Consider the following 27747-nt stretch of genomic DNA (forward strand, 5'->3'; position numbering starts at 1 on the left):
TTTGGGTCTGTTACAAATAAAATAATGCTATTTTATTTTACTTGGCATTTCTGTTGAATATAAATCTAGGAGTGAAACTGCTGAGCCATAGGTTGTGCATACTTTCAACTGCAGTAGAAATCGTTGAACAGTTTTTCAAAGCAGTCGTGCTAACTTGAAATCCAATCATCAGTGTATAAAAATTCTAGTTACTTTACATCCTTCCCAACGCTTGATACAGTCAGTCTTTTTAACTTAGCCATTCAGGTGGATTTGTAATGGTGTCTCATTTGGTTTTAATTTGTATTTCCCTGGAGACTTTAAGGTTGAATATGCTTTCATGTACTTATTTGATACACATTTTTGGTCAAGTGGCTGTTCAAGTCTCTGGACTATTTCTCTACCAGGTCGGGTATGCTTTTCTTGTTGAAATAAGTTATATAATAGTAACATATATTAATAATATATGTAATGTGTGTATATAACTTGTTGGACATAATATACTATAAATTTCTTTTCTCAGTTGGTGGCATACTTTTCAGGCTATTAATTTAATGTAGACAAACTCATCAATCTTTTCTTTTAGAGTTAGTACTTTTTGTATCCTGTTTAGAAAATCTTTGCACAGAGAGAACCACTGAATCTATTCCTTTGAATTTGACTCTCAGTGACCTCAGAGGATAAGTTCCTGGAAAGTGATAAGGGAAGAGACCAGGCTGCTTAAAAGGTTAGTACAGAACTCAAATGAAAAATTTTTTAAAAACTGGTTATAGATGATTAGGATTTTTTTCTCTCTTTTTATATTATTTTATATCTATTTTTTGGTCTGTGGTATTAAGCAAAAAGATAAGGCATTACTGGTGTCTGCCTTGTGCTTTCTCCCTAGAGCACTCAGGAAGAATTTACTTCAGTGGACTTTCTCCCACTGAAAATGTTTGTTTATTTGAACCTAGGGTTTTTTTTTTTTTTAATTAGAGTATAATTGCTTTACAATGTTGTATTGGTTCCTGCTGTACAACAATGTAAATCAGCTATAAGTATACATATATCCCCTCCCTCTTGAACCTCCCTAAACCTAATTTTGAAATAATACCATTCTTACCATATGACCCAGATCTGTAACGTGGTCCGTAAATATTTAGCATCCAATAGGTCTGCAAATCTTCCTCTCTTTTCCTGGGGTAGTGAAAGGGGGAGACAGGACAGATTAAGTGGGTTAAGTATGGGCAAAGGTGACTCTAATATTTTAGATCAGAGAAAGCAAGAACAATGTGGGAATGAAGTGCAGAGAGACGGCCACTCTGCTCCCTGAATATCCTTCGCCCAAACCCATAAATACTGTCTTTAACACATTTGTCTCAATCAGTCTTTGCATACTTTTCATGATCACTGGCAAGTACCAAGACCCATTGAATTTAAGATTCTTACCCTTTCACTCTTCTCCTTCTCACCAGTATTGGTAAGAGGTAGACTAGAGTACAGAAAATAGGAGGATACAAAAACAACTATGAAACTGATCAAGATTCTTTTAACATTAAGACGAAAAAACCCTAATATTAAAAAAGTGTGAGACTCGTGTAAAAAACAAGTGGCCTAAATTTGAAAAGAGGATACAGTGTCCAATTTCTTTGTGTGTCTTTCGTACAAGTTCTTGTGCCTATTAAGTATGTTTGGATCAAAATAAGGCTGAGTTACACAGGATTAGGCAGTAATGGATTTTTATGTAAAGCTAGGAATATTTCAGGTGGAGGGTGCTCAGCTGAAAACCAACTACTCTTTTTTCACAAATCCACCTGGGATTACAGCATCCCACCCCTGGCCCCCTGAACAGGGAGACCAGAAGTGTGGTCTGGGAGTCCTGGATTTTGTTGTCACAGGAAGAGCTTCCAGAGAACTCAGAGGTCCTTTGCCTCAGGCTCAGCTCCTAGATTTCACTGGGGGTGGACTCGAGCAACTGACACTCCACTTGCATCTGCTTTATATCTCGGGACTCTGGTCACTCATCTTTGGAAAATCTCTGATCCAGCCCTATCCTCATATCTTCCAACACATAATATATGGCCCTGAGAGGGTAAGTGACTTGCCCAAGATCACACAGCTGTTTGGAGACAGAGCCAGTCTGGGTCTTTCCCACCCGTGTCTCTGCCATGTCCCCTGGGTTTAGACATGACTATGGTCCCCTCACCTCCCCAAGTGTCACTGGAGATTCAGAAAGCTGAGTTATATATAAACATACAAATTTTATCCTAATAAGTCATTTGGTTCTGAACCTTTGGTTATACAACCCAAATGAATGGACTTATTCAGCTTCTTCACAGCATGACCCCTCCTCAGACAGCCCCCAAAGCATCTCAGCAGTGAAGCTGCAGAGGCTCCACCACCCACAGCATCTTGCCCGGCCTCCTCCACACAGCATCCTAATAACCACCTATGTGACTGAATTCACTGCTCATCCCCACCTTTGGTCTCAGCTCACGCCATCCCTCCTGCCTGGCCTTTTTCCTCCCCAAGGCTGCCTCTCCTCTCACTGTGCAATGTCTGCCCCATTTCTCCCTGCAGGTGGCTCTGCCAACCTGGCTCACGGTCACCACTCTGCTCTGATCCTCCATATCCTGCTGCCTGGGCCACTCACCTGGTTCTAGGCATCTGGGTCCTGTTATGTTATTGACACTTTCCTGTGTGAGTCTCACCTCTCTAACCAGATTTAGGAGACTTAAGGCAGGATCTGGGAGGCCTGGTGTGCTGCGGTTCATGGGGTCACAAAGAGTTGGACACGACTGAGCGACTGAACTGAACTGAAGGCAGGGTCCATCGCTTACAGCTCTGTATTCACAAGGCCTTGCTCAATAGACCACCGTGGAGAAGAACAAGATCATTTAATGGGCATGAGGGATGGAGGCAGCAAGCTGAAGTCAAGAGAAACGAAGGGGGAGAAAGAAGGAAGGGGGAGAAAAGAGAAGGATGTAAGAGGGAAGAGGGAAGGGGGCGGTTATTGAGATGACTGAGAATGGAGATGGGGTCTTTAAAGAGTTAAATGAGCTAAAATGAGGTCATTAGGGTAGATTGTAATCCAATATGACCGATGTCCTTATAAAAAGAGATCAGAATACACACACACACAGGGAGGATGACGTGAAGACACAGGGAGAAGGCGGACATCTAAAAGCCAGGGAAAGGAGCCTCAGAAGAAACCAGCTCTGTAACACCTTGACGTTGGACATCTAGCCTCCAGAATTGTGAGAAAATAATATTTGTTGTTTAAGACACCCCGTCTATGCTGTTTTATTATGGCAGCCCAAGTGAACTAATACCCAGTGGGATAGGAGATGGAGGAGGAGGGATGGAAGAGGGAGGAGGAAACAAGGAAAGAGGAAAGAAGTGGACCTCAGTGCTCCGCAGTCCTGGAACAACTACTAGGTTAAAAAAAAAAAAAAAATACACATCAGAGACTTCCCTGATGGTCCCATGATTAAGAGTTCACCTTTCAATGCAGAAGGTGCAGGTCTGATCCCTGGTCGGGGAGCTAAGATCCCACATGGCCTCTTGGCCAAAAAAGCCAAAACACAAAACAAAAGCAGTACTGTAACAAATTCAACAAAGACTTTAAAAAAATGGTCCACATCAAAAAACTCTACAATCAGACCCTCATGATCATTCAGGTGTCCATGGTTTTGTCTCTAAATTTTTTTGTCTCTCTGAACCCAATTTTATTTTTTATGCTATTGACAATCAAAATTTCACAGCCAGTTAGAGATTACGTGCCAGTTTCTACAAAGCATAATAGCTTCTTTCATTTAATCCTTGTTGCCTAGCAACTAGTCTTCCCACCATGCTTTGCATGATAAGATGTAATTGTCAATATCTTAGTAGAAAGGTAGGAGAGAGCTGATACTGCCTAATAGTAGGGTCCTGACCTCTGAACCACAAAATTTTATTTCCAAAATCCAGAAAATAAATTAGAATAACAGAAGCGTCCTTAATTCTTTGAAAGAAAGTTCAAGGTTCCTGTTTCACAAGTGGGTTTTGAGACATGTGGAATAATTAGGGGAAACACTCCACAAAGCCAAGTGAGAACACTTTACCAAAAGAAAACGGAATATGAGGAAGTTTGGGGCATTTAATTCTCATTTTTGCATTATTATCAAGCACATTCTATCTCACAATACATCCAGCACCAGGTCAGGTGGCAGTGGGATTACAATGCTTTTGTCATCAGTGATGCCCTGGGAAAGTCAGGAACACCCAGAAAAGCCCACCTCTGACTTGTGTGCAGGACACCGAAGACCTGTACCCTTGACATCACCTTCCTGTTGTGGTCATACAATCCCTGAGGGAGTAAGATGTGGGGAAGTGAGCAGGGAGAGCTGTTGCTGCCCTGGACCCGTCTGAGGCATGGAGGAAGAGCTGGGTCAAGATCAGGCTCTGCCATAGATTGGTGCAGCCACTGTGGAAAGCGGTATGGACAATCCTCAGAAGAGTAAAAACAGAACGGCCATATGATCCAGCAACCCCACCTCTGGGTATATATCCAAAGGAAATGAAAATAGGGGCTTAAAGAGATCTTCACTCCCACTTCACTTTAAAGTTCTTCTAAAAAAAAAAAAAAATCATTCAGTTTTGGTTGGTTCACTTGGTTCATTTCCAAGGCAAACCATTCAACATCACAGCAATCCAAGTCTATGCCCCAACCACTAATACAAAAGAAGCCAAAGCTGAATGGTCCTATGAAGACCTACAAGACCTTCCAGAACTAACACTCAAAAAACAAATTAACAGCATAGGGGATTGGAATGCAAAAGTAGGAAGTCAAGAGATACCTGGAGTAACAGGCAAGTTTGGCCTTGGTGTACAAAATGAAGCAAGGCAAAGGCTAACAGAGTTTTGTCAAGAAAACACACGTCACAGCAAATATCCTTTTCCAACAGCACAAGGGACGACTATACACATGGACATCATCATATAGCCAATACTGAAATCATATTGATGATATTCTTTGCAGCTGAAGATGGAAAAGCTTTATACAGTCAGCAAAGACAAGACCAGGAGCTGACTGTGGCTCAGACCATGAACTCCTTATTGCAAAATTCAGGCTTAAATTAAAGAAAGTAGGGGAAACTGCTAGGCCTTTCAGATATGACCTAAAGCAAATCCCTTATGATTATACTGTGGAGGAGATGAATAGATTCAAGGGATTAGATCTGGTAGACAGTGCCTGAAGAACTATGGATGGAGGTTTGTAGCATTGTACAGGAGGCAGTGACCAAAACCATCCCAAAGAAAAAGAAATGCAAGAAGGCAAAGTGGTTGTCTGAGGTGGCTTTACAAATATCTGAGAAAAGAAGAGAAGTGAAAGGCAAGGGAGAAAGGGAACAATATGCCCAAATGAATGCAGAGTTCCAGAAAATACTAAGGAGAGATAAGAAAGCCTTCTTCAATGAACAATGCAAAGAAATAGAGGGAAACAACAGAATGGGAAAGACAAGACATCTCTTCAAGAAAATTGGAAATATCAAGGGAGTATTTCATGCAAGGATGGGCACGATGAAGGACAGAAATGGTAAGGACCTAACAGAAGCAGAAGAGATTAAGAAAAGGTGGCAAGAATACAAAGAACTATACAAAAAAGATCTTAATGACTCAGATAACCATGATGATGTGGCCACTCACCTAGAATCAGACATCCTGGAGTGTGCAGTCAAGTGGGCCTTAGGAAGCATCACTATCAACAAAGCTAGTGGAGGTGATGGAATACCAGCTGAGCTATTTAAAACCCTAAAAGATGATGCTGTGAAAGTGCTGCACTCAATATGTCAGCAAATTTTGAAAACGCAGCAGTGGCCACAGAACTGAAAAAGTCAGTTTTCATTCCAATTCCAAAAACAGGCAATGCCAAAGAATGTTCAAACTACTGTACAGCTGTGCTCACTTCACATGCTAGCAAAGTTATGTTCAAAATCCTTCAAGCGAGGCTTCTGCAGTATATGAACTGAGAAATTCCAGATGTACAAGCTGGGTTTAGAAAGGCAGAGTTCAAATTGCCAACATTTTTTGGATCATACAGAAAGCAGGGAATTCCAGAAAAAACATCTACTTCTGCTTCATTAAAGCAGACTACATTACTTACTAATTACTTACTACAGACCACATTACATTACTAATTACAGCATACTTCATTGACTACATTAAAGCCTTTTACTGTGTGGGTCACAAAAAACTGTAGAAAATTCTTCAAAAGATGGGAATACCAGACAAGCTTACCTGTCTCCTGAGAAACCTGTATGCAAGTCAAGAAGCAACAGTTAAGAACCAGACGTGGAACAACTGACTGGTTCAGCATTGGGGAAGGAGTACATTGAGGCAGTATATTGTTACCCAGCTTATTTAATTTATATACACAGAACATTACGTGAAATATTGAGCTGGTTAAATCACAAGCTGGAATCAAGACTGCCAGGAGATATATCAACAACCTCAGATATGCAGATGATACCACTCTAATGGAAGAAAGTGAAGAGGAACTAAAGACCCTCTTGATGAAGGTGAAAGAGGAAATTGAAAAAGCTGACTTAAAACTCAATATTCAAAAAAATAAGATCATGGCATCTGGTCCTATCACTTCACAGCAAACAGAACAGGAAAAAGTGGAAGCAGTGACAGGTTTTATTTTCTCGGGCTCCCAAATCACTGCAGACGATGTTTGCAGCCATGAAATTAAAAGACGCTTGCTCCTTGGAAGGAAAGCTCTGACCAACCTAGACAGCATATCAAAAAGCAGAGATATCACTTTGCCAACAAAGGTCTGTATTGTCAAAGCTGTGGTTTTCCAGTAGTCAAATATGGTAGAGAATTGGACCATAAAGAAGCCTGAATGCCAAATAATTGATGTTCTCAAAATGTGGTGCTGGAGAAGACTCTTGAGAGTCTCTTGGACTGCAAGATCAAACCAGTCAATTGTAAAGGTAATCAACCCTGAATATTCATTGGAAGGACTGATGCTGAAACTGAAGCTCCAATACTTTGGCCACCTGATGTGAAGAACTGACTCATTGGAAAAGACCCTAATGCTGGGAAAGATTGAAGACAAAAGGAGAAGGGGGCTGCAGAGGATGAGATAGTTAGATAGCATCCCTGACTCAATGGACATGAATTTGAGCAAACTCCAGGAGACAGTGAAGGACAGGGGAGCCTGGTGTGCAGCAATCCATAGAGTCACAAAGAGTCGGACACAACTTAGTGACTGAACAACAATAGCAACAACAACAAAAAATAGGCCTGAGAAAATAGCTTGGAAAATTCTGAAAAAGAACTTTGATAATGAGGACATACTTTATAAGTATGAAAACTTATTATAAAATACTATAATTGTTATATTAGACCAACAATTAATGTTCTAGTATATAATAAATCCCATATATATTTGAACAAACCCAATATTTAGAACATGCCTGCTAAGTTGCTTCAGTCGTGTCCAACTCTGTGACCCTATGGACCACAGCCCACTAGGCTCTTCTGTTCATGGGATTCTTGAGGCAAGAATACTGGAGCGGGTTGCCATTTCCTTCTCCAGGTGCTCTTCCTGACCCGGGGATCAAACCCACATCTCTTGAGTCCCCTGCATTGGCAGTTGGGTTCTTTTCCACTAGCACCACATGGGAAGCTCATTTAGAACATAATATTCAGCAATAAATTCAAATACATAGGGGATGGATTATTCAATAAAAATACATCAGTGCCACTGGTTAGTTATCTGGATATGGCAAAGCTAGATCTGTTCCATGCTTCTTATATCCAATTAAACATACATAGATCCAGCATTTATATATTAAATAAGAAACCGAATTAACCCAACACAAAAGAGAGGGAGACAAAAAAGGAACTGTAAAAATTGAGTTTGACAACAATAAAAAAGTAAAAAACATCGATAACTCTCAATAGATAATGACCCTAAAAACAGACTTAAATGCCAAATTTTGCTCTTAAAAATTCATTTAATGAGGTTTATACATTTTATATCAGTAAGACAAGGCCAATACAAGGAAAATAAAATTATAGAACAATCTCTGAGCTATAAACAGTGTGGCAATATGATGTGACTAGCTCTGTAAGACAGGTGTTATTATTTCCATTTTGTTGATGAGGAAAGTGATGGCAGGCAGGCAGAATAGCCATCGATAAAAAGTCTACAAGTAATAAATGCCAGAAAGGATGTGAAGAGAAGAGAACCCTCTTACACTGTTTGTGGGGATGTAAATTGGTGTGGCCACTAAGGAAATTAGTATGGAAGTTCCTTACAGTACTTTAAAAATAGAATTGCCATATGATCCAGCAATCCATTCCTGGGCGTAAATCCAGACAAAACTATAAATTGAAAAGATACATGCATCTATTTCAACACTGTTTACAATTGCCAAGACATGGAAAGAACCTAAATGTCCACTGATAGACGAATGGATAAAGAGGACATGGTGTATGTATATGTGTGTGTGTGTGTATACAGTGGATCCACACACAGTGGATTACTACTCAGCCACTAAAAAGAATGAAATAACATCATTTGCAGCAGCATGGATGGACCTAGAGATTATCATGCTAAGTGAAGTAAGTCAAAGACAAATATCATATATCACTTACATGTGGAATCTAAAATATAACATAAGTGAACTTATCTATGAAACAAAAACAGACTCACAAATATAAAGAACAGACTTGTGGTTGTTGAGGGGTTGGGGGGGGGCAAGGAGGATTGGGAATCTGGGATTAGCAGATGTGGACTATTTTATCTGTATAGCACATGGAATTATATACAATATCCTATGATAAACCATAATGGAAAGGAATTATGAAGAAAATATATACATATAACTGAGTCACTTTGCTATACAGCAGAAATTAAACACAACATTGTAAATCAACTATACTTCAATAAAATTTGGAAAGAGAAAGTGATGGTGCATAACTTGGCTCCACCAAGCTTAAGGTAGAGCTGGATTTAGTCTCAATTTCTTCCGTTCTTTTCCTAATCCTGTCCCTGGAGGGCTCAGGTCCCCTTCTCTCTTACCTTCCACCACTAAGGGGATTTCTGGTGACCCCTGGTTGGAGAAGGACTCACCAGGATGGGCTCCACCAGCTTCCCTTCCGGCATGACTGCACGGTTCATCTTGGCGATGCGTTCCAGTGTAGCCAGGGCAGCCTGAGTGTTCCCGGTGGAGACGTTGAACCGAGCAGATTCAGGAATAAACTGGGCATAGGTGACAAAGAACATCAGAGTTGCAACTGCTGTGGACCCCAGAGATACAGCTATCACAGTTCAATATACTACACTGTCCCAGTTTCCAGAGATGGGAAAGGATGTAGCAAGCTCTGCAGCAACAATATAGCAGGTATACCAGCGCAGTCCTGGTAGAACAAAAAGTTGCCTTCTCCTTCTCATAGTCCCATCTAGGATGACAGTGGATCGATACTGAGCTTCACACCACTTTGGCCCAACCTACTTAATACAATGAAATTCTTACACCCAATCTGTAAAAAGCTGCCGCCCAGGGTTCCCTGGTGCCTTTCTACTGCTCCATCACCCAGGCCCTCCCCAGGAACCCCAGAACTCTCCACAGTGCAGGAACCACGAGTGGAGGAACCATCCTGATTGTAGAGGCCTTCAACCCACTGATGGTGGCATATTTTGAACACCACACTCAGAAAACAGCTCAGCCTTCCACTGACACAAGGACCTTGAGAATCAACTTAGAGGGCCCCCTGCCCTTGGTGCCTCCCCCAATGAAGACCAGTGGGTCGTTCCTCAGCAAAGCATCTCCCCCAGCAGTATCTTGTCCCCATTCCCCGGCCAGAGGGCAGTTCAGGTCGTCCTCATCACCCATCAGGATTAATCTGATCATTTCTAACTGCTTTTCTGATCTTTTCCATCTTCCCTCCCACCCAGCCTCCACATAACCATGTACCTGTTCCCCAGCACGCAACCCCTTCCACACCGCCAGGGCCCCTGGTCCTCCAAGCTCTTTGTAACCTGGACACAGGCCTGTCTTTCCAGCCAGCACCCCCCCAGCACCCCTCACTCTACAATTCACTGCCTGCCTACTCCCCCCAGGTACATCCTGCATCCACAGCTTCATGACTGGGCTTGTGCATTTAATCTGCCAAAACGCCCTTCTCACGTAAACTGACAGAGACAGATACTTAAATAAAGCAGAAAGGTCCTGGACGTGGGGAACATATCTGCAGGCTGAGAAGGCCGCTGGGCCAACCGGAGGGGAGGTCAAGAGGGAGCCCACGAGCTTGGTCACCTTGAAGGCCATGATGAGGATGATGCCAGGGATGGAGGCGATGCGGATAAGCCAGCGCCACCTGATGGTGGGGACAACCACGGAGGCCAAGCCAATGACGAGCAGGGAACCGGCCAGCCAAAAAACCTGGGGGAGAGAAGGGAGGTTAAAGCCCTCCTGTTTTCCAATAGTCATGTGTGGATGTGAGAGTTGGACTATAAAGAAACCTGAGCGCCAAAGTATATATGCTTTTGAACTATGGTGTTGGAGAAGACTCTTGAGAGTCCCTTGGACAGCAAGGAGAGCCAACCAGTCTATCCTAAAGGAAATCAGTCCCGAATATTCATTGGAAGAACTGATGCTGAAGCTGAAACTCCAATACTTTGGCCATCTGATGCGAAGAACTGACTAATTGGAAAAGACCCTGATGCTGGGAAAGATTGAAGGCAGGAGAAGGGGATGACAGAGGATGAGATGGCTGAATGGCATCACCAACTTGATGGACGTGAGTTTGAGTAAACTCCAGGAGTTGGTGATGGACAGGGAAGCCTGGCATGCTGCAGTCCATGGGGTCACAAAGAGTTGGACACGACTGAGTGACTGAAATGAACTAAACTGAACTGATCGGATGCACCCCATACCCCCCACTCCAGGAATGCCCCGTCCTGCATTGTAAGAGGATGAGATGGGACAGAGGCTTTGATTGAAGAGCGGCGCCACCTCCAGGACTGGATGAATTGGCGAAGTTACTTCACTTCTCCATGACTCCATTTGCTTGTCTACAGGTGGGAGGCTCAGCAAGACAGGGAGACAGCAATGCCATCAAAGTTCAAAAACACCTCGGGCCCAAGACATAGATTTTCTTTTCTTGAATAAACAATACAGCCACTGGTTCACAACTCAAGGTACAAAGGAGAGCCCTGTGAATGGATTCCTCTTTTCTCCCAGTTCTCTTCCATCCAGTTCCTCTTCTCAGAAGAAACCTGTATCATCAGTTTCTTCCATCCTTCCGAAGCTGTTCTAAACATATACAAGCTAATGAGGATATATTTTGTTCTTTGCTTAAAATGGTAACATAGTATAAATATTTCTCAGTACTGCTTTCTGTCCTGAAAATTTTATCTTGAGATTATTTTATATCAACAAAGAATACAGCAGCCACCCTCATGAGTTGGGAATTAAAACAATCCCGAGTGTTATCGTGAGCATTATTTTCCCATTGGAGGATGAAGAATAGATGGTAATTCCGTTCCACCTCACAGAGATGGAGAGAAGATAACATTTTAAAAGACCCTTTGGGGGGCTACTTACAGGGTAACAATTTCATCACCAAGGAAGTCTATTTTTAAAACAACAAGAATATTTCAGAAAGTGGTAAGAGCTATGAAAAAAAGAAGTAATGTGAGAATGACTTGTGTGATCAGGGATGATCTTTCTGAAGAAGTGATGTGTAAGAAGGCCAGTAAGAAGCCACTGTAGCAGACTGGGTAACAGGATATGTGGCACTGAAAAGGATTTTAGTAGTGAAATGATAAGAAAAAAATTTTTTTTCCTGTTTGATGGATTTGGCACATATTTTGGAGGTAAAGGCAACAGGATTTGCTGTTAGACACTGCACCAGGGCTTCCGTGGTGGCTCAGTGGTAAAGAATCTGCCTGCCGGTGCAGGAGACGCAAGAGACGCAGCTTCAATCCCTGGGTCAGGAAGATCCCCCCCCTGGAGTAGGAAATGGCAACCCACTCCAGTATTCTTGCCTCTGGAAAATTCCATGGACAGAGGAGCCTAGTGGGCCACAGTCCATGGGGTTGCAAAGAGTCGGACACGACTGAGTGCCTAAGCTCACACACACTACAGTTGAAGGTCCCCTAACAGGAGATGGATCAGCGGGGCTTTGTGATTGACTGAATGGAGGTGAGGGGAAGGGAGGGGTTCAGGTCAGCTCTCGCGTGTGTGGCTCAGACAACTGAGAGGACAGTGTTTGCTGGGAGTGGAAATACAGACATAAAAGACTCCAGAGGAAGATGCAGAGATTAGGTCTATGAATGTTGTTCGTATATGAGGAGCCTGAAGGATATTCAAGGGACTATCAGGTAACTGACTACCTGGGTCTGAAGTTCAAGAAGATGCTCTTGGTTGTAGATAAATAGTTTTTGGGGGGTGGTGGAAAGAAACATATTGGGTTGCCCAAAAAGTTTGTTTGGTTTTTCCCTTGAGATGTTATGGGAAACCCAAAAGAACTTTTTTTTTTTTTTTTTTGCAAAAGAACTTTTTGGCCAACCCATTAGCCACCTAAAACCATTAGATTCATCAATTAGATGACCCCAGAAGACCTGGAAAATAAAAGCAGCAATGAGAAGATAAAACCATGTCATGCCGTGGGATCGTGACAAAAGCAAATAGTAGATGGAAGAGAAAATGTTCACAGATGAGCCTGAACTGGATCATGTCTATTAAATAACATTCAGTGTAAAACCCAACCCCTAACTATTGAAAGTGTAGGCATTTATCTTGACAAATATAAGAAGAAAGCTGGGAGGGATATAAAGAGTTAGCATTTGGTTGCCTACATTTTTTGTTGTTGTTGTCTAAATTTAGTGTCAGAAAAATTAAAAATAAAATTTTAAATATTCTCCTACTGCTTTATTCATTGCCAAATATATTAATATACTCTTCAGTGGGAAGGGTCATCACCTTCCTGGGTCCTCTGAAAGCCAGGGCTTTAGGATAACGATGACATCAAAGATGGTACAAGGGCACCCAGACTGCTGGAGCTTCTGGACATAAAACCTCTAGTCAGTAGCCAGCAGGGGTCTGAGGAGGGGTGGGAAGCATCCTCATCTTCTCACCTGGAGAAACGGCTGAGCTGGGAGGAGGCTATTACAAAAGTGCTCACAGGCACGGGCCAGTTAAGGACACTATTGTCCACAGGGGACACTCCAGAAGGGGTGCTGAGAGTGTGCCTCCACTGAAGGCTCAATGGGGAGAGAATGTTCACCCCAGATGCATTCCTGAGTGACTGTCATTCTAGTGAAACCAGCCAGTGGACTGTTTCCTGAGGAAGTGCTCTAAATGCTGCTGCTGGATGATAGAAGTCCTAGCTCAGTACGCCTTGGAATTGACCTCTGTGGTCAAGCATCCCTAATGCTCTTTGGCTGGTACCAAGTACCAGGAGTATGCTGATCAAACAACCATCAACCAAACAGGAGAAAAACCATCTATACCATACCCTATGGGATTTGAAGACTGGGAGGAATTTGGCTTAACTCACCTGAGACAAGGGGAGCATGTAGCCTCGATATTTTGTAGGCAAGAATTCAGTCTTTATGATTAGCCTAAACAGGAAGGGGGAAAACACAATTATGCTTTTATAAAACCAAAAAACTCTTCTTATAAAACAGTCATTGGACTTCCCTGGTGGCAGAGTAGATAAGAAACTGCCTACCAATGCAGGGGACACAGGTTCGATCCCTGGTCCAGGAAGATTCCACATGCCACGGGCAACTATGCCTGCGTGCCACAATTACTGCATGCCTAGAGCCCATGCTCCACAACTCAAGAAGCCACCACAGTGAGAAGCCCAAGCACCGCAACAAACAGTGGTCCCTGCTCACAACTAGAGAAAGCCTGCACAAAGCAATGAAGACCCAGCACTGCCAAAAATAAATAAATGAACATTTCTAAAAAAAAAAAATCATATTTTTTCTTGTTTCTTTGATAAAGAAACAGAATCTTTGATAAAGAATCAGAAAAAAACATTCATCACTGTAAAATGATAAGAAATACATATGTTGGTCTCTGTCCCTGAAAGTGAAAGATGGTCAGTCACGTCCAACTCTTTGCAACCCCACAGACGGTAGCCCGCCAGGCTCCTCTGTCCAGGGGATTCTCCAGGCAAGAATACTGGAGTGCGTTGCCATTCCCTTCTCAAGGAGATCTTCCTGACCCAGGGATCGAACCCAGGCCTCCCGAGATGCAGGCAAATTCTTTACAGTCTGAGCCACCAGGGAAGCCCTGGTGGCGGTTTAGTCGCTAAGTTGTGTCCAACTCTTGCAACCACATGAACTGTAGCCCACCAGACTCCTCTGTCCATGGGATTCTACAGGCAAGAATACTGGAGTGGGTCATCATTCCTCCTCCAGGGGCTCTTCCAGACTCTCCCAGGTCTCTTGCAATGCAGGCAGATCCTTTAGCAACTGAGCTACAAGGGAAGCCCCCCGGAAGCCCTGGTTCCTGCTAATATTTGGTCTTTGACACCAGTCCCCAACACAGAGTTCCTGAAAACCTTGGGATTTCCTGGATGATAGGAGCATCATTTATTCTAAGGAGGTGATGCTTGATGCATCCTGGATGGTGGCTGGTCTTCAAACACTAAGCCATGATTAGAATCTTGGAAATTTCAGCCCTATCCCCCTCTCCTCTGAAGAGAAGAGAAGGGCTAGAAAAGGAATTAATAATCAGTCATGCCTACATGAGGAAGCCTCCATAAAAATCCCTAACAAATAAGCTTCAGAGAGCTTCCAGGCTGGTGAACACAGCTATGTCCTAGGAGCGTTGTTCAGTTTCTAAGTCGTATTCGACTCTTTGCGACCCCACAAAATCTAGCATGCCAGACTCCCTTTTCCTTCACTGTGTCATGGAATTCTCGCAGATTCATGTCCATTGATCTGATGATGTTATCTAACCATCACAAGAGAAGACTCTACACATGGACATCATCAGATGGTCAACACCGAAATCAGAATGATTATATTCTTTGCTGCCAAAGATGGAGAAGCTCTATACAGTCAGCAAAAACAAGACCGGGAGCTGACTGTGGCTCAGATCATGAACTGATTATTGCCAAATTCAGACTTAAATTGAAGAAAGTAGGGAAAACCACTAGACTATCCAGGTATGACCTAAATCAAATCCCTTATGAGTATACAGTGGAAGTGAGAAATAGATTTAAGGGACTAGACCTGATAGACAGAGTGCCTGATGAACTATGGACGGAGGTTTGTGACATTGTACAGGACACCGGGATCAAGATCATCCCCAAGAAAAAGAAATGCAAAAAAGCAAAACGACTGTCTGAGGAGGCCTTACAAATATCTGTGAAAAGAAGAGAAGTGAAAAACAAAGGAGAAAAGGAAAAGATATATCATGTGAATGCAGAGTTCCAAAAAATATCAAGGAGAGATAAGAAAGCCTTCCTCAGTGATCAATGCAAAGAAATAGAGGAAAACAATAGAATGGGAAAGACTAGCAATCTCTTCAAGAAAATTAGAGCTACTAAGGGAATATTTCATGCAAAGATGGGCACAATAAAGGACGGAAATGGCATTGACCTAACAGAAGCAGAAGATAGTAAGAAGAGGTGGCAAGAATACACAGAAGAACTATACAAAAAAGATCTTTATGACCCAGATAATCACAATGGTGTGATCACTCACCTAGAGCCAGACATCCTAGAATGTGAAGTCAAGTGGGCCTTAGGAAGCATCCCTATGAACAAAGCTAGTGGAGGTGATGGAATTCCAGTTGAGCTATTTCAAATCCTAAAAGATGATGCTGTTAATGTGCTGCACTCAATATGCCAGCAAATTTGGAAAACTCAGCAGTGGCCACAGGACTGGAAAAGGTCAGTTTTCATTCCAATCCCAAAGAGAGGCAATGCCAAAGAATGCCCAAACTACTGCACAACTGCACTCATCTCACACACCAGCAAAGTAATGCTCAAAATTCTCCAAGCCAGGCTTCAACAATATGTGAACTGTGAACTCCCAGATGTTCAAGCTGGATTTAGACAAGGTAGAGGAACCAGAGATCAAATTGCCAACATCCATTGGATCATCAAAAAAGCAAGAGAGTTCCAGAAAAACATCTACTTCTGTTTTATTGACAATGCCAAAGCCTTAGACTGTGTGGATCACAATAAACTGTGGAAAATTCTGAAAGAGATGGGAATACCAGACCACCTGACCTGCCTCTTGAGAAACCTGTATGTGGGTCAGGAAACAACAGTTAGAACTGGACATGGAACAACAGACTGGTTCCAAATAGGAGAAGGAGTCCGTCAAGGCTGTATACTGTCACCCTGCTTATTTAACTTATATGCAGAGTACATCATGAGAAACGCTGGGCTGGAGGAAGCACAAGTGGAATCAAGATTGCCAGGAGAAATATCAATAACCTCAGATATGCAGATGATACACCACCCTTATGGCAGAAAGTGAAGAAGAACTAAAGAGCCTCTTGATGCAAGTGAAAGAGGAGAGTGAAAAAGTTGGCTTAAAGCTCAACATTCAGAAAACAAAGATCATGGCATCCGGCCCCATCACTTCATGGCAAATAGATGGGGAAACAGTGGCAACAGTGGCTGACTTTATTTTTCTAGGCTCCAAAATCACTGCAGATGGTGATTGTAGCCCTGAAATTAAAAGACGCTTACTCCCTGGAAGGAAAGTTATGACCAACCTAGACAGCATATTAAAAAGCAGAGACATTACTTTGCCAACAAAAGCCTGTCTAGTCAAAGCTATGGTTTTTCCAGTAGTCATGTATGGATGTGAGAGTTGGACTATATAGAAAGCTAAGAAAATAAAGTCTGTCACTGTTTCCATTGTTTCCCATCCATTTGCCATGAAGTAATGAGACCAGATACCATGATCTTCATTTCTTGAATACTGAGTTTTAAGCCAGCTTTTTCACTCTCCTCTTCCACCTTCATCAAGTAGCTCTTTGTTCTTCTTCACTTTCTGCCATTAGGGTGGTGTCATCTCCCTATCTGAGGCTATCACTATTTCTCCTGGCAATCTTGATTCCAGCTTGAGCTTCATCCAGCCCAGCATTTCGCATGATGTACTCTGCATATAAGTCAAATAAGGAGTGTTTTTGGACTGAGCCCTAAACCTGTCAGGTCCACACTAACCCTAGTGAGGGTCAGAACCGAATGTTGATGTTCTGATGTTAGAGAACACCCAGCTGATATAGCAGGATTTGTTGTTGTGTAAAAAAAAATCCACACATTTGGCGTCAGCAGTATCGTATTTAAGTATTGAGTATGTAAAGAGAAACAGAAGCTTTCCCTATGCAATCATACACCAAAATATAATCATTAACCCATAAAAGAAAACAATCAAAAATAAACTTCTAAGTGCTCTTCTGTTTACATTTTTTAGTTATCTGAAGCCTTCTACCATTTAAGAGATATTAGCCCTATTTCTTTCACCAAGAGAAAAAAACACTGGCTGGCAACCCACTCCAGTATTCTTGCCTGGAAAATTCCACGGACAGAGGAGCCTGGCAGTCTACAGGCCATAGGGTCGCAAAGAGTCAGACACGACTGAGCAATTAACACACACACATACATATAGCTGTTTCACTTTGCTGTACGGTAGAAACTAACACAACACTGTAAAGCAACTATACTCCAATAAAAATTAATTTAAAAAATTAAAAAAAAAAAAAAAACACTGGCAAAATGTTTTGTCAAGCCCGATTCCCTTTTCTAAAACATATGTGGGAAATTAAAATACACCCAAGAGAAGGTGAATAGTTTTTCCAACTAATGATGACAGTCAAAGTACAGGTTTCTAATTAAGTCCATATTAATTTTTTGAACAGCAGAATAAATGGACTTCCAACCCATCCATTTTATAATTGTTCTTCTCTGTTGCCGTTATTAACCAGGGTTTGGAGTTTCAACATATTTATTTAGCTGCTTCCTAAGGGATGTTTTCAAATTCTACTTCTACTCCATTAGGGTGCCAGAGCTCAGAGTGATGTTTAACTTATGCTCTAGGGAAGAACAATTCTTTCTCTAAACCATTAGGGTAATAATTAGGTGCTTTGACTTCTCCTAATATATTCGAAGGGCAACTTGCTGCAAGGCACCCAGGAGAGAATAGCTGGAGGAGCCTTGTTAATTGAAGGGAGGCTTCCAAGTTGTTGGACATTTTATATAACAACTTTCACCCCCTGTATGATGAGACATTATACAACTAACTGAGGGCAGAGAAAAAGCCAGCTGCAGCCCAGCTGTTTCAATATGTCTCACCTGCTTTGCAAATTCACTTTGCAATGGTCTTCAGTTACAGGGCCATGGCACTTTAAAATGGTTATTCCTGAATGTTACAGTGGCTTATGGTCAAACTAAAGTCTTCCAGAAATTCTCAAGAAATTGTGTTTGGGTTGAAAGGAAGTGAAACTGTGTTTGGGTTGACATTTTTGTTACCTACTTTGTATGGCACTTTTTGTTAGCAGTTAGTCTCACAAAATATTATTTATCTAAAAAAAAAAAAATGCTTATCAGCCTTAGGAACAAGGAAATTAACACATCCTCAATCTAATACCCTGCTAGCCTCACCATCAAACATCATTTTCATGGGCAAAGAACTTCCAGTGGGATAAGCAGCTATCACCAGAGGGGGGAAAAAAGCTCAAAAAAGACTAGTACAAGTGAAGTCTATACATTTGCAACTTACTGATGCTCTTAATCTCTTAACCACAGTGAATGTGACTATGGGTGTTCATAATGCCTCCCTTGGGGGGCCTCTAGGTAAAATCTTTACCCTTGTGAATGGCCAGACACGCCACAGCCCACCATGGTCCGCAGGAAGACAAACCAGATGTACGATGGAGAGAATGAAGTCAGCAAGGAGAAGTAAGCTCCCCACAGGAACGAGATGAACAAAATCTGAAGCAACAAAAGGAGATGTTAATGGGATCTGCCCCCATGGAAGGGCAGGAAGAAACTTAACTTCTGAAGGTGATGTTTAATTTCATCCATATGTTTGCTTCTCTGTGGAGCTAATCTTTAGGGAACTCACTAATCTCTCATAATCATCAGAAAATATAATCCATATCATTTTATTGTCTGAAAGCCCCAATGTTCTAAGTTTAGACCATTCGTCAAAACTTGTTCAAGGTGTCCACCCTCATAGATGGCAGGAAACTGAACATGTAAATCAGGATGCAAAACTCACCCTCCCAGGAAACAGGGATGGCAGGACCACAACAAAAGATGAGTATGAGAATATAAGGAGGATGAGTGTAAGGAGGAATTTTAAGGGATTTGTTCTTTTTGTAATTATAAGAATAATACAAGTTTATAGCAGAAGATATGGAAAAAAGAAAAGATATAAAAATACTTAAATCACTTTTGCTTCTCCAGCCCAGAGAAAATACTATTAACACAGTTTTACCCTATTTTCACTGATTCTAAGGGAAAATATATCCTTAATAGTTGCAAAATATTCCAGTGAAAAGACATACCATAACACACGTAATATAGTGAAATGCATAAACCTTTCCCCTATATTCACTGTTGCGATGGTTTTATATTTTCTATTAAAATCAGCTGAGACACTGTGCATAAATCTTAGGGGTTCTCTGATGATCTAAATAGAATAGATTTCTGGAAGGCAAACTGTCAGATAGGGAGAATGGGTATTCTCAAGGTTCTTGGTTTATGCTGCCAAACTGATGGTCAGAAAAATTATATCAATTGTACGTGAGGGTGTCTGGACACTTGCAGTGTTCTTCAAGAAAAAGAAAAATTCCTTATGGATCTGACATTTGATAAGGCTTTGACAATGAAAAGAATTATTTCGCTATGTAATTTTGCTTCTGATAACTCCTGTGATTGAACGCTTTTCAAGGTTTCTTGACAATTTGTATGTCTCCTTTTGTAAAATGCCTTTTTGTGCTCTCTACATTTTTTTTTCACCAAACTTGTGTTTTCATATTCACTTGTCAAAGTCTATGATATTTTGTGCACTTTGAAACACACATGCCAGCCTATGACTGTCTTCCTTTGTATTCACATCGAGAGAGGTCTTCCCCACCAAAAGTCAGGCAAGACAGATAGATCTGGGTTTATCATCACAAAACATAGTTCTGTGTCTCAATGTTGAATCTCAATATGTGTGACATCAAGCAAGTGGGTTAGTTTCAAAGCTATACCCAAGTTAACTAATGTGAAACTGCTTATGTTTATACATGCAGTCCCCACATTCTATCTGCTTGCTGTGTTCTAACTATGCACAACCATCAGCTGCACACCTGGACGACAAGGATCAGCTATGGGGACAAGAATCTCAGGGAAAGCTGACAAAGCAAAAAGACAAGGTGTCAGAGAAGGACATTTCCATACTCTCTCACTTGGGTATCGACAGAAAAACGTCCATGAAAGAAAAGCAGTGGTAGGACTTCCCTGGAGGTCCAGTGGCTGAGACTTCAAGCTCCCAATGCAGGGGACCCTGGTTTCATCCTGGGTCGGGGAACTAGATCCCATACACTGCAACTAAGAGTTCACACACTGCAACTAAAGATCCTACACACCACAACAAAGATCAAAGATCCTATGTGCCCCAACTAAGACCCTCTGCAGCCAAATAAATAAATACCCCCCAAAAAACCCACAAGAAAAACAGTGGTCACATCACCACAAAAGAACACACGAAAGAAAATTCCAGATCACCCTTAAAGCCAGCCTACCTTCCAGCGGCCGTATCTGTCAGCCAAGAGGCCAAAGAGGATGCTGAATACCATGTAGCCGAAAAACACCATCTGGAGGTGGAGTGAGAAGAAGTTATCCTCTAAGCAGCATTTTTATAATATGCTAATTTACTGCATTAAGCATTCATCCATCTCAACAAAGAAGACTGGAAATGTGGGTGGGGTTGGAAGTTACAGATAGGCTTTCACAAAACTCTCCTCTGACTCCTTTTTAAGATGTCAGAGGTTGATGATTCCCACACCTGAAATCGTTGACACCAGGTAGAAGCAAGGGTTGTAGAAAAAAAAAGCATTTCTTCCACAAGGAACTAATAAAAAAAAAAAATCATATTTATACTTGAAAAATATGCGCCGTTCTCTCTAGGACATGACTGAAGGAGGGAAAAACCAATGTTTTCAATGCCAAGCCTGGGACGTATGCCATACCATAACGAAATCTAATCCTCAGCAAAATGGTAGAAGTGAAAACAGTGTGACACATTTTGCATAAATCCAAATTTATTAACTATGAAGGGCTCTTGTTCGGGAGTAATTTTCTTTCTGATAATTGGTATTCACATGGCCTTTTTTTTTTATTTGAAAGATGATGATCGTTGATGGCAAGATTTTCTGCCTCTTGTTGGGGGGTTAAAATTTTCCCTCTACCCTTCTATACTCTTAGGCTGGTCTAATAATTAAATTGATTTAAGATAAATTGACACAATGAGGGGCTTCCCAGGTGGCGCTAGTGGTAAAGAACCCACTTGCCAATGCAGGAGATGTAAGAGACACAGGTTCGATCCCTGAGTCGGAAAGATCCCCTGGAGGAGGGCATGGCAACCCATTCCAGGATTCTTTTTTTTTTTCCCACTCCAGTATTCTTGTCTGGAGAATCCCATGGACAGAGGAGCCTGGTGGGCTACAGTTCATATGGTGGCAAAGAGTCGGACACAACTGAAGCAACTTAGCATGCAAGACAGATTGAGAGGAGAAAAGCAAGTTTAATTTTGTGCATACAAGAATCCCATAAAAATATAAGACCCAAGGGCACATTGGACAGTTGAGGCTTATATGCCACTCTGATCTGAGGAACAGGAGGGTGCCTGGGACTTCAAAGGGGAGGAGGGTCATTCACAGGACAATGAGAAGAACAGATGTCTGGTAATTAGATATCTGCGCTGCCACATGGATAGGTCATTCAGATGCAAGTTATCTCTGGCAATCACTCTCTCTCTCTCTCTGAGCCAGGCCCCCTATCTAAATTCTTTTATGTAGTTAAGGGAAATGTAAAAGTTTCTCTTGAGTTTGCTCAGTCTCAAGTGCCTTCAGCTCAAAATAATCCACATGCCAAAGCAGTATACTTTGGGGTCACATATTGTGCTCCCTTTTGGTTCTTGTTATTCAGTTGTGATGTGGTGTCCACTCTTTTGCAACCTTATGGGCTGTAGCCTGCCAGGCTCCTCTGTCCAACGGTTTTCCCAGACAAAAATACTTGAGTAGGTAGACATTCCCTTCTCCAGGGAATCTTCCCAACCCAGGGATCAAACCCATGTCTCCTTCATGGGCAGGCAGATTCTATACTATCTGGGCCACCAGAGAAGCCCCCTGCTCCCTTTTACTCTTCTTCTAATGGCCTTCCTTGTCAAATATATATCTCTTTTAATGTCAACTCTAGGTCAGCCACTTGATTTTTTTTTTTTTAACTCGTATCAGTTTGTGACTCCCCAAATTTGGCTAAGGCTCACTTTCTCTGATTTGTGTCTCTTCTGAGCTCCTGCTAGGGTCTGGAAAATGAGCAGCTCTCCCTAGAGGAAAAGAGAAAGGGGAGAAAGGCCTCAAATGCTAGCTTGGGAACCAAAACAGCAGGTGGAGAGGGATTCCGTGGCCCTCCGCCAGTGGGATGAGGGAGGGGAGCGGAAACCCTGGGTCCTCAGTTGCTTCATTCTCAGCACAGGAAGCGGGCACTCACCGTGGTCACTAGTGCCACCTGCCAGTTCTCCAGCTGCCATTCACAGCGGATGACAGGAGACACAACCGCTATTAACATGATCTCCATGGCCTCGGCAACCTCAAAAAGAAGGAAGGAAAACACTGTGTCAAAGTGCTAGCCTGTTGTCACTTCTTCCCATGTCTGCCTGTCATCCTTCTAGTCCTAACCTCCTCCTTCCTGTCCCCCACTTAGTGAGGATCTACCTATTATATACCCACTCAGACCTGCTAGTTGGATAAAGAAGTACAGAACAACTTTGGCTTTCATGGAGGTAACATTTACGGTTTGAACAATTTTGAGAGGGTCCCTCAAGATTTATGACATGTATTCCCTTGTGATGTTTCATGTTTTTGCATTGAACACTATGAGGGTGTTGTGTGGGGGTCATTTAGTTGGCAGATGACCCAAGTTATTCAGCAGCCTCCACGTCAACCCAACACTGCTGTCCTATACTTGTCATCCTCAAGATCTCAGGGCATATCCTTTGCAAATGGATTGTTGAAATAGTCCCTGATTTCAAGAGGCTGTAATGGGCAGGCAAGATTCATGAAAGTTAGAAAATAAGCAATGAATACAAAACAATAAGAGCTCATCAGGAAAGAATGACTGTTTAGTAAAATTAGTGTAAGATGTGTTACTAAATATTTATATTTTCTATTGAAAGAAATATCTTCCTCTGTCCATATCTTGTAATTCATTCCAGGATGAGTTTATCTCCCAGGGAAAGGAAGAAGTAGATGCTAGATGATAGAAATTCAATGCAATAATGAACAAGGAAGATTCCAAGATCATTCTGAGGTTTTCTGCCTAGAGGAAGAGATGAATAATGACATGATTGACAGGGACTAAAGGACATTAAGAGAAAAAAGGAAAATTATAGGGAGGGAAAGGTGCATTTGTTTGAAACACATCCTATGAATAATAACAGGATATTTGTATGGGGTGTTTATTATGGTACTTCTTGTATTTGTGTAACTTGAAGGTCTGGGATGAAACAGGCATGGCTAATGTTAGCTAATATGTTGGAATTTGAAATATATCATAATGGCTCATCTTTCCTTGGAGAGTATTATAGTCATGTTTAGAATTCAAACAGTTGGTACTTTTTAGTCCAAAAAGTATCATGTGTAAGAAGTGGCCTGATGATCTCAGAAGAATACTTATATATTAAACTCCCCTAGAGCAGTTAGGTCAGTATTAATCTGGACTCCACTCCTCTCAAGAGTCTTAGAAGGAAATAAGTCAATAAGGGATAAGGCTCTGTCCCATTCTGATTTAATAGCCTTATGGGAGAAGGACCAGCCAGAAGCTAGGGGCAGTCATGAAGGAGCAGCACTGCAGAAGAAGATCTCCGAAGACCTGAGAGACGTCTGAGACCTAGGAGTCCTTGTCATGGACTGAGACAGTCGTGATGCTGTTACACACACATCCCAGACACCTGGGGCCCTGACCTCCAACTACCTTCAGTGGCACCAACAAACCTTCAGGGGTGCCAGTTACAGGGTCGGTGAATCTGTAATTACAACAGGTATCCAGGTGATAGTTACGCATAAAATGTTGAGAACCATGTGTCTAATCTGACTTAGAATGATACCATAGCTTTCTCCTCTCTTTCCAGTGTTTCAATTTAAACCTTTTTTTTAAAAATGAGTATTGACAAATGAACTTATTTACAAAACAGAAATAGACTCATGACATAGAAAATAAACGTATGGTTACCAAAAGGGAAAGGGCAGGGGAGGGATAAATTAGAAGTCTGGGATAAACAGATACATACTCCTATATCCAACTATAAATCATCTCTAAGCACTCACCCCCGTGCTGCCCATGATCAGAAACAGGGCAATGTGGAAACGTCCAAATCCAATGGTCTCCACAGCTTCTTCCACGGTGAACGTCTTTGACTCTAACAAGGAAAAACAGAGTGAAAGGAACAGCCTTTGTAGGGAGGCAATGTGTATGGATTATCACTCACTCTGGAGGATGCTGGAAAACCAATTTGTTGCTATAAAAATAGTAAATACAGAGAAGCAGAGGAATTCAACAGTAACTGGAGGACTGGAGACTTCCATGGTCCCCTTACCTCTTGGCTGTGGCTCTGGGGTCCCTAGGTTCAGTTCCTGAAGGCTAATGACAGTGACTGGCTCTGTCTGCTTGGCTGTCATCTTTCAAATGGTCTGGATTCCCCACACAGCTTTCCTACAGGAGACAGGAGAGGGAAGATGTGCATATTCTCCTTTAATCTTCATCGAAAATCAGTGCAGTAGGTATTGTCATTCATCACCATTTTACAAGTGAAAAACCTGCAACATGGAGAAGTTAAATCATGGAGAGGTTGAATGGCCAAATGAAAGAATTGAGTCCTAGTGGCTAGTAATCAACCCCAAGTCGGGGGCCAGGTGAGCTCTTGACAGTTTAACCAATAGTGTTCTCTGACTGGGAATCAGGGTGGGCTTTGCTACAGAGAAATAATCACAATAGCCAATGCTTTACTGCTCCATAAATGCTATGGTTTCCAGTATAATCAGATATTATAGCGTTCTTTCTCACCTTATTTTCATTTAATTCTGACAGAAACCCATAGATTTTCTTTTTACCCCTTCCACCTTGGGTATTTAATCCTTTAAAAAAAAAAATTAACCCTAAACATCAAAACAAGAATAAAACAGGAAAGCTGAAATTAGTGGGAAAAATTTTTAAATAGATTTATAATGGTAATTTCATTCTACAGCCCTGGTAGGATAAACAGATACCCTAATCTAGTCTCACTAATTATACTGTTAGCAATAATGTTGGTATCATTATTTTGACACAAGTACCTATTGTAGGATAAAGCAATTATGTTACTATTATTAGGAACCAAGATTTCAGTGTAAGAGAAAGAATATACAAAAATCAAAAGTTATGTGAACACTTTACATTCTAATTTTGAATTGGAAATATCCATGAATTCATTATGTATTATAGACCCATATATATATATACACATACACACACACATATATATACATATATATATATAAAGAAGAAAAATTGCTGCAAAGAATTAAAGCCCAAAGATATCAAAATCCATTGTTCATAGGATTACTAAAATGGTAATCTCACTGACCATCTTTGGAGAATACTAAGAAAACAACTCATTCTGAAAACTAGTAAGTATCTTGCCTTTCTTGTACAGATTGTCTGTACTTTAGAGTAACCAAACAGTCTGTGAAAGAAAAGTATTCTTTCATTTCAGCTAAAACATACAGAAAGAAGGATGGAATTAAAGTTCATGATTTTGCAACTCCTAACAAAATAAAGGATCCAGGTAATGATCAACGGCTGACAAACTAGGTAAAAAGCTGATAGAGAACTTTATTCAAATAGATGAGACTGATAACACCCCTGACCCCATTGATGCTGGCCCCTCATGCCACTGAAGATGATCAGAGGCAACATGGCTCCTGATGAGATGCACAAGGAAGGATATACAACATCACCTGTGATGTAGTCTCATAAAAAGAAACTGAACATGAGTCAGATTGAGCCTCTAGCTCTACCTACCATTTTATACTTCCTGTAGCTCAGAAGTACAGGACTTCCCTGTAGCTCAAATGGTAAAGAATCTGCCTGCAATACAGGAGAGCAGAGTTTGATCCCTGGGTCGGGAAGATCCCCTGGAGAAGGGAATGGCAATCCACTCCAGTATTCTTGCCTGGAGAAGTCCATGGACAGAGGAGCCTGGCGGGCTACAGTCAATGGGGTCGCAAGGAGTCAGACACGGCTGAGCAACTAACACACACACAGCATTCTATACAGAGAATGAAGCAACAGTGCTAAAGTACACAACGTGGATGCAAAAAGAAAAATCCAAAATGCCAGAAGTTCTACAGGTTAATGACCCAGCTACTTCAATTAATAAATGGAAAGAAAAAAAGAGGAGAGGAGAACCTATAGACTAACAGAAAAGAGACAAACCAACCAAATAAATGAGTTAATTTGCCTGGATCTTCAGTCAAACAAATCAATTATAAAACAACAACAAGAGAATGAGATGACAAAGATGACAGAAAATCAGGGAAATTTAATAAAGTTTGGAAGTTTAATGATGTTAAAGAATTACTGATGACATCATTAGGTGGGACAATGACATTATGGTTATGGTAGAAAAAATCCTTATATTTTAGAGATATATGCCGAAATATTTACAGATACAATAATGTTTGGGATTTGTTTTAAAATAATTCAATGGTGGGTTAGGAATAGAGTGCAGAAGGGATGGGTGTGTAGATGAAAAAAGAAGGGCCTTATAGTAAAAATTATTTAAGGAGGGTAGTGGGTACATTGGGGTTTGACTGTCCTCTGCTTTTGCAGATGTGTAACATTTTTCAAAATAAATAGTTCCAAAAAGGAGGTTCTGAGATTTGTATGTAACTTTTCCAATATCAGACCACTAGTAAGTAGCAGAAGCAGAACTCAAAGATCCCCTTTTCCCAGAACATAAATAGCTGCAGAGCAGTTGCAGAGAAGCAAGTCAAGGTCATCAATGTTTGCCAAGTGCCACCTCTGTATCTTTGCATGGGCTCCTGTGGAGGGTTTGTAGGAGCATCTGACACATTCCCTGCCCTAGGAGCTTTTAATCTAGCTGGGGACACCAAAGATACACATAAAACAACCATACTGTAAAGCAGATATTGTTTGTTTCCTTAAAACTCTGTCACAGACACACAAATATTCCAGATGGAAGAGAAATCAATAATGCTCAGAAATGAGTTCACGAAATCCTCTCTCCCAACGGAGATCATGAAAAGCACAAAAGGCTGTTATTTTCACAGAGTGGAAAAAGTACAAATAATTGGTCTCTTGGACCATCTGAGAGGCTGAAATTCACAAAGATGGAATGTTCCAGAAATTCCTAATGCTCTCTTTCCAAATGTTGTCCAAATACCTTTTGGAGGCGTGTTCTTTACCTGGTAACTTTTAAAATACTTATGAGAAAAATCACCTTTGGTTAATTATCAAAAGGACTTCAGTACACATTAA

General features: G+C 41.4%; 1 protein-coding gene across 3 annotated transcripts in view; it reads right to left on the reverse strand.

The window, feature by feature from the left end:
- The window catches only part of SVOPL (SVOP like), an 80739-nt gene that overhangs the window by 47347 nt on the left and 5645 nt on the right, over positions 1-27747 (reverse strand). For all 3 annotated transcript variants that reach the window (XM_081533111.1, XM_081533109.1, XM_081533108.1), the window contains exons 3-11: positions 24806-24921; positions 24537-24628; positions 22702-22800; positions 20733-20804; positions 18806-18930; positions 13522-13585; positions 10275-10400; positions 9089-9217; positions 1082-1155 (exon numbers count right to left, since the gene is read on the reverse strand). In XM_081533111.1, the coding sequence (XP_081389237.1) occupies positions 1082-1155; positions 9089-9217; positions 10275-10400; positions 13522-13585; positions 18806-18930; positions 20733-20804; positions 22702-22800; positions 24537-24628; positions 24806-24887 (863 nt within the window). In that variant the 5' untranslated portion in view covers positions 24888-24921. The remainder of the gene's footprint in view (positions 1-1081; positions 1156-9088; positions 9218-10274; positions 10401-13521; positions 13586-18805; positions 18931-20732; positions 20805-22701; positions 22801-24536; positions 24629-24805; positions 24922-27747) is intronic.

Source organism: Giraffa tippelskirchi, chromosome 10, assembly GCF_054371585.1.
Source record: "Giraffa tippelskirchi isolate mGirTip1 chromosome 10, T2T-mGirTip1v1.2.pri, whole genome shotgun sequence".
Classification (NCBI taxonomy): Eukaryota; Metazoa; Chordata; class Mammalia; order Artiodactyla; family Giraffidae; genus Giraffa; species Giraffa tippelskirchi.